The 8396-nt window shown below is 31.0% G+C and overlaps 1 protein-coding gene across 1 annotated transcript; it reads right to left on the reverse strand.

Moving 5' to 3' along the window:
• Window positions 1-4602: 4602 nt before the first annotated feature.
• LOC139883658 (uncharacterized) lies at window positions 4603-6666 on the reverse strand. Its single transcript, XM_071867832.1, has 2 exons — window positions 6309-6666; window positions 4603-5138 (listed from the first exon to the last, which is right to left on the reverse strand). The coding sequence occupies exons 1-2, from the start codon at window positions 6664-6666 to the stop codon at window positions 4603-4605; spliced, it is 894 nt and encodes a 297-aa protein (XP_071723933.1).
• Window positions 6667-8396: the final 1730 nt, after the last annotated feature.

Below are 8396 nucleotides of genomic sequence, written 5' to 3' on the forward strand. Positions count from 1 at the left end.
TTTGATAAATCATGATACGTGTGTGAAATAAGAAATCCGTAGCCTTTATGACGTCATGCATCCGTTTTTAAATTGTAAAATATGGAAGCAACAAGATTAAATTAATCGACGCATCCATATGATAGACTCATGCATTCGTCAATTAATTAATTGATGCTTATTCTAGTTAATTTGCATCAATTAATTAATTGATGCTTATTTTAGTTAATTTGCATTCAAAATTTTGACTTGTAATTTCATTTCATTATGTTATCGCGAATGTAATTATATTTAAATATTGTTTATAAAACAAATTGAAGAAAATGAATTATAGAAAGGTTGGTTTTTGTATGGAAATAATAACCTTGATAATTTTAAGCATATGAAATAGGATTGAAAAATCACTTATGTAAATCTGTTCTCTTTTATATATTTGTGAAAATATTTTTATTAAAACGTTATCATGTTTAGCCTTTAGGTATATATGTCTATAAACGATAAAGAAAAATACTTGCTTCATCTTATAATTTCCAATTATAATGTCCTAAATGAGAGGATAATCAAATTTCGATTTTTTTGCGGATCTCTTATTGTTACTACCTACCTGAGTCAAAATATTCACTTTAACAATGAGCAGTGGGCACAAAGTATTAACTAACTCATATATATATATATATATATATATATATATATATATATATATATATATATATATATATATATATATATATATATATATATATATATATATATATATATATATATATATATATATATCAGTGATGTAAATATCCTTATTTCTCCCGAGATCTCGTTTTTGGAATGCCGCCGAGATGAGAAATCCATCTCCCGAGATTTCTCAATCAACGGGGTCAAACTTGGTCAAAGTCACGATTTCTCGAATTTTCTCGCTCATTTCTCGAATTTTCTCATAAAAGCTTGTAATTTGTTTGGATTTTTTCGCTCATTTCTTCGATTTACTTATAAAATTTCGTAAAAATGTATATAAATGTGCATATATTTATTTATTTATATATATTTATAATATAAGTACTAAAAAGTCAACGTAAGTCAACGCCCGAGATCTCTCCGAGATTTTTCCGAGATGCCGAGATCTCCCCAAAAATGTCCAAATGAGATCTCCCCGAGATCCGAGATCTCCAACCTTGATATATAATATCTTTTTTTAAGGCAAAACAATTTTATTAATAGAAGAGAGTACAGGAGCATTGGGATAATCTTGTAAACTTATACAATACACCTACAACCTAATACAGAAGAGCCAAACCGGACTTAAAGGATATTCGAATGAAACAAAAACGAGTAATCTAACAATGTTTAACCATGGTCTTCGTAGATGCAAGGGTTCGTGTAATGACCCGGAAAATTTCGACTTATTTTGAACCAAATCTATATATGATTTAATAATTCTGAGACGATAAACTAAGTCTGTTAAACTGAGCCTCAAAATTTTTGGAACTGTTTTCAAGAACTCAGTTAACCTTTATCTATTCCCGACGATTCACGAACAATTGTTGTAAATAAATATATAATATATATACATATTATATATTACATAATTAATAACTTAATATATTAAATTACAAGTTGAAAATATAGTTGTTATACTAACATTATTATTATTACTTTATTATTAATATTAATATTAATATTAATATCAGTATTACTAATATTATTATTATTAATATATAATATGAAATTTATTATACGTAGTTTGTTATATTATTATTATTATTATTATTATCATTAAAAATTAATATAGTTATTATTAATATAAAAATAATACAATTTATTATTATTATCATAAATAATATTATTATAATTTTATATTTATCATTATCATTATAATTATTTATTATTATTATTATATTTCTATTATTATTATCATTATTATTACTTTTATTATTATTAATAATATTAGCAAATTATTATTAATAATATATTTATTAATTATTAATATCAATAAAAATAATAATAATAAATTAAAAAGTCAAATAAATGGTATGAATCATTATCTGCTTTTTATTTTTTATATATTTTATTTATTTTATTTATTTTTTTTCTTCCTCCTTGATTAGAATTCTGTCGACACCACATTCAATAAATAAATCGATCAATTCCAGTGTTATGTAATCAATTCCACCTTCTATCATCAACTATCAACTATATCCTACCTTTATCTGCTACAAAAATTATCGAATTAAATAAAAAAATCGAAGAACCAGTCGATATATCTCTATTATTGAGTCATTTTATCAATAGCTCACAAACAATTCGATTTTCAAAAAGTAATAATGCAAAGTTGTTAGGAATCATTCACTTAAACTTTCTGCAAAGTTTTAAATCCCAATTCCTAATAACGAATCCGAATTTTGAAGTCAAAGTTAAATTTCAAAAAGTCAAAGAAATTGTTCATCGTAAAATTTGAATTGGTTTCGATGTTTTCGGATCAATTGATGATTTAGGAAGTTTCTATGAGTGGTTTCTAACCTTTTTCATGTAATAATTATGATCCAAATGTGTTTAGAAATCAAAATCAAGTTTGAGTTCATAATATGTTCTTCGAAGGTTGACTGCTGTTAAAATTTTGATTCTTTCCTGTTTCTGTTAATCACGATATCACAGAAGATCGATTATGTTCCAAGTCCAAATCGTGAATTAAGTAAATAACTTGTCATTATGAATTTGTGGAAATCTGATTGATTAATTAAAGAAGAAGATGAAACAGAAACAGAAATACATTAAATAAAATAAATATCGAGTATAATTCAGAAAAACAGAATGGATTGGATGGTTAAGGGGTGTTTTGGTTTAAGCAAGAGGTCACGGGTTCAAGCCTGGTTCGGGGCATTATCTTTTTGGAAAAAAACATTTAAAGGTAGCCTTTTATTATTATTATTATTATTATTATTATTATTATTATTATTATTATTATTATTATTATTATTATTATTATTATTATTATTATTATTATTATTATTATCATTTTTATTGTTATTATTAGTAATATAATAATAATTATTATTATTATTATTTTATTATTATTATTATTATTATTATTATTATTATTATTATTATTATTATTATTATTATTATTATTGTTATACTAACATAAGAATTAAGGATCATTTATTATTATTGTTATTATAAGTATTATTAATATTATCAATATTATTATTATGATATTTAGTATTATTATTATTAAACTTATTATCATTATTATCATTAGTAGTAAATTATTAAATTCGTAGTTATTATTATCAGTATCATTATTTTAAATCTGTCATTATTATTAAAAATTAGTATTATCATTATTATTATTAATATTACAAAGTATCACTAATAAAATTGTCATTTAAACATTAATATTAGTATTATTATATGATTACTGAAATTTCTATTAAAACTATTATTATTACTAAAATTACTTTTATTACTAAAAGTATTATTTTTATTAAAACTATCATTTTATCTTATCATTTATATTAAAGTTATTATTATTAAAAGAATTATTATTATCAAAATTATCATTTTAACATTTTTATTGAAAACATCATTTTTAATAAAATTATCATTTTTATTAAAGTTATCATTATTATCATTGTTATTATTATTAACAATACATAATCAAATAAATACTTATATATATATATATATATATATATATATATATATATATATATATATATATATATATATATATATATATATATATATATATATATATATATATATATATAACAATTGAAATAAAATATATAAGCTTGTTCGATTACGAGTATATGTGTAGGTTCGTGAATCCGAGGTCAACTATGCACTTATTCAGTGCCGTCATACGCATAATTACCTACGAAATACAGTATCGTGAGTTTTCATTTGCTCCCTTTTTATCTATATTTTTGGGCTGAGAATACATGCAATGTTTTATAACTGTTTTACAAAATAGATACAAGTACTAAACTTAATTCTACGTGGGTTAGAATTACAAATATTCCCCTAGCTTGGTAACGTAATCTATTGGTCTCTGTACCATAGGAACGAATCCTATTGATAGATCTATCGGGTTTGACAACCCCATCCGGGCTAGTCGCACTAGCAGTCAACGGATGTTTAGTACTTCGAGGGTATTTATCGCACTTGATTCGGTGCTCTATAGACATCAGGGATTATCATTATTATATTATTATCGTTAAGGCTTGTTACCAGGTGCCCATGGTTGTAGAATCTTTTTATTACACGGTGGTGTAAGGATATTTATGGAAACTCAAATCTTGTGATCTATTACTGTTATCAAAATCATTAATTATGACAAACCTATGAACTCACTCAACCTCGTGTTGACTTTTTAAGCATGTTTATTCTCAGGTACTTTTTGCTTCCGCTGTAAAACTTTGCTGTTACATAGAAGTCAAGCCAAGCACTGGGACCAGAGTTAACATCGCCGTTAATGGATTATGACGGGGTGTTACAGTTCGAAAGCCATTGGCTCCAATCAAGAGTGAGCCTTCTCGATCGATTCGATATCTATTGAAACGACTTAAGTTGTATTTCGTTTACAGCCATAGGTGCAGTCCAAGTGTTGTTTCAGAAAGTTTTTTCATTTCAGAACTTCCACAAGGAATAGCCATAAACCCATTCAACGGCTTGCCATACCTTGCACGTAGAGGTGATGCTTGAAGTAGAATGATTGCCACGAAACAAGTCGTTTACTCTTGAATAATGTTGATTAGGCAGTTCCCACCATTGGCGAACACGATACCATACATCAATGGTGAATGGACATGAGCATAGTATGTGTTCTACAGATTCAATATCCGTGTTACACATTAGACAAACGAGGGTATTGAGATCGATTCCCCTTTTATCTAATTCTTCTCGGACCGGTAATCTTTTCATTTTTTCCTGCCATATGAAAACTCCAATTTTTTTAGGCACTAAAATGTTTCGGTCAGTTTGAGAGCCAGAAGCCGTGGAAGATAGCAAGTTTTCGTTGATCTTTTCTGCAAGTGATTTCGTTGAAAACAGTCCGTTAGCATTCAGCTTGTAGATCCAATTGTCTTTGGAGCTGTAGGAGAATCTAAAAGGTCTAATTAGTTCCTCGAGCAGTAGCATTTCATCAGCAGTACGACCCCTAGGATCTCGCAACCAATTTCCAATTTAGCCTTCAAGATGAACCTTCAGTTATTAGGCGATCCGAGATCAAAGCATTCTCGTCTGAGTCCAACCTGAAAAGTCTTGAAAATTTCTCACTAGGGATGGCATCGGGTCGGGTTTAGTTAATCCCAGACTCGAACCCGATTAAGAAACCCCGTCCCAAACCCGGCCCGAAACCCGTCGGGTCCCCATTTATTTACATACTATCGGGTTTCGGGTTTCTCCACGGGTAAACGGGGATACTCGATTAGTCATTCTGTATCTATTTTTCAATAAGTTACCAAATCAAAATATCGAAAAATAATTTAACTACTTCATGTTTAAAGTATTATAAAATATCACATATAAAAAGTTGATTGAAAAGTTTCTAAAATACTCAAATACACAAAGTATATAAAATATCACATCTCGAAAACTTGTTGTATATGATTATATTGAATAAAAGTGTACTCGTTTTCAAAACAAATAAGAGAAATCTTTCATACAGTAACAATATAATACTAACACTAAAATTTTACATAAAAATTATTAATAAAATTCCTCAGGCCGGGTATACGGGTATTCGGGTCGGGTATACGGGTTTGTATCCAAAACCATACCCGAACCCGAACCCAAATTTTTTTTTTTTAATCATCCCCATACCCGGTCCATGACCCGATGGACTCGGGTCAGACCCGACCCAATTATAACGGGTTTCGGGTTTCCCCATCGGGTACGGGTCATTTTTTCATCCCTATTAATTCTTACAAAAAAGCTCGTTATAAACCAATGATCCTTCCAGAATAACGTTTTGTTCCCATTGCCAACCACCTTCTCTAAGATACTGTTAATATCCAGATTAACTTTTTCGAAGTGTTCATTTAGCCTTTGAATGGAGTTCCAAATCGAACCTTTTCTGAAAGATATGTTTTCTGCCTTGAGACCTAACCCTTCGTCCCGCCTGTAAATGCTTTTGATTACGGAGACCCACACAGCATTTTCATTGGTACGAAAACGCCACCGCTATTTCCCTAACAAAGATAGATTTTTAGCTTTTAGGGACCAGATATTTAACCCGCCCTTATCATATGAATTGAGAATCAAATCCCACCTGACCCAACAAATTTTATTGTGTTGATTCCCCAACCCTCCCCAAAAGAAATTTCTACGAATACCTTTGAGATGTTTGATGACCCCGGCGGGAGCACGGAATAGGGAGAAAGCATATAGCGGGAGGCTACTTGGACCAAATTTATGAATGTAAGTCGACTGCCAAAAGACAACATTTTTGGCTCTCCATTCTCCTAACATGTTATTGATTTTATCAACATAGGGGGCCCAATCTTTTAATTTATTCATCCTCGAACCAATAGACAATCCAAAGTATTTCATCGAAAATTTCCCAGCCTTACAACCTAGTGCCTCAGCTAGTGAAGAAATAGATGCTTCCGAGACACCAATTCCATAAAGGCAGCTCATTCCAAGATTCACCTTAAGCCCTGAGAGCTTTTCGAAACATTGAAGCACCTTCATAAAACTATTCACATTTTTTGGACTCCAAACCCCGAAAAAAATTGTGTAATCCGCATATTGTAAGTGCGACACCAAGGTATTGCTTGACCCGAATTTGACTCCTTGAACTAGCCCCACGCTGTAAGATCCTGTTTTCCTAGTTGTTTGGGACGCGTCCAAAATGGTGAGATGCCGTCCCAGTGTGAAGGGCTGGACGCCGTCCAGATGAACTGACGGGCCAGCTGTTTTGTTTTTAGATATTTAAAATGGGTATTTTGGTAATTTCACATGGGGGACGACTTAAAGGTCCCAAGATCAGTTTGGTGAGCCTCATTACTCCATTTTCATCTACCATTACCCTTCCACTTTAATTCTAGAGAGAGAGAAAGTTCTAGAGTGAGAGAGCTCAAATCAAGGAAGATGAAGGTCGAATTAGGGCTTAGTGCGAGTTCTAAAGTTGTTCATCTAGTCCCTAGCTACATTTTGATTGTAGTGGTAAGTCTTAACCTTGATTTCCTTGTTTTAATTGTTTAAGGACTAGGGTTTGGGCTAGAAATGAACATAAAACCCAATTGTTAATGTTTTGGGGGTCTTTGGGTAAGTTTGGGTCATGAGGACTCAAAGATGACTAACCAAGGGTTTTGAGATGTTAAATTATGTATATGGGTCTTAAATGTTAGTAAATCACTAGCACACTTAGTGTTTAAAGTGAATGGGTGTATTTGGGTATGATAGTGACCCAAATGAGTGTGTTAACCTTGAAGTAGGTCAAATAAGTCTTTGATGACCTAGGTGGGTTAATGGGTGCGAAAGTGTGATAACCTTGTGTTAAAAGGTGTATTAAGACCATAATCGAATTGTTAGTAAGGGTTTGACGAAATCCCGACCTAGTGTTAGAATGAATGGTGCAAGTGGGTCGCGTTTGCGCTATGGGCCAAATGGCACTTGTATGGCGAATAAGTTGGTTAACCAACTTGGATGAATGTTTGATGTATGTGCATAATGTAATAGGTACGTTACCTTGAAGTTGCGAGCTTGGTTTATTAATTCACCGAAGACGTAAGGTGAGTGGAATAATTATGCGTATACGTATATAATGTATTTATTTGTGTAGCATGGAATGTGGAATTGTCGCGGTGCTCAAGACACCACATTCTACGTAACGAGTGGAATTGTCGCGGTGTTCAAGACACCACTCGTTGATTTGATTGACATGTGGAATAGTCGCGGTGTTTAAGACAACACATTGTCATGGGAGTGGAATTTTCGCGGTGTTCAAGACACCACTCATTTGGTTTGATTGACATGTGAAATTGTCGCAGTGTTCAAGACACCACATTTTCATGGGGGTGAAATTGTCGCGGTGTTCAAGACATCACCCGGGGGATTAGTGATTACGCGTCGTATGTACACTAATGGATGTTATGAACTCCGATGGTCTCTAGCGAGTACTGTTCCCTTGTACGATTGGTTAAACATGGTTGTGTGAATTTTGTATTAGCATATTTAATTGTGAACTATATACTTTTGATGTAGCTAGCTTATTATGAATTGCTGTTATTGGTTTATGCATAATGTTTGCATAATTGTCGAATTGCTAGCTTGTATGCGGTATTATGTAAGTGATTGCAAGTAAGTATGTTATATATGTATATGTATAATTATTGCATTCACTAAGCTTTAGCTTACCTTCTCGTTGTTTACCTTTTTAGGCTCTGGCGTAGACAAGGGCAAAGTTATCCGTTTGGAAT

The sequence above is a fragment of the Rutidosis leptorrhynchoides genome, chromosome 1 (genome assembly GCF_046630445.1).
Source record: "Rutidosis leptorrhynchoides isolate AG116_Rl617_1_P2 chromosome 1, CSIRO_AGI_Rlap_v1, whole genome shotgun sequence".
Lineage (NCBI taxonomy): Eukaryota > Viridiplantae > Streptophyta > Magnoliopsida > Asterales > Asteraceae > Rutidosis > Rutidosis leptorrhynchoides.

What these genes read in the sequence shown, in the direction of transcription:
- LOC139883658 (XM_071867832.1), bottom strand. Translation starts at nt 6,666, where the DNA reads ATGAAGGTGCTTCAATGTTTCGAAAAGCTCTCAGGGCTTAAGGTGAAT. An exon ending in GGTCATCAAACATCTCAAAG is followed by an intron (nt 5,139 to 6,308) that starts GTATTCGTAGAA and finishes ATTGGTTGCGAG; the next exon opens with ATCCTAGGGGTCGTACTGCT.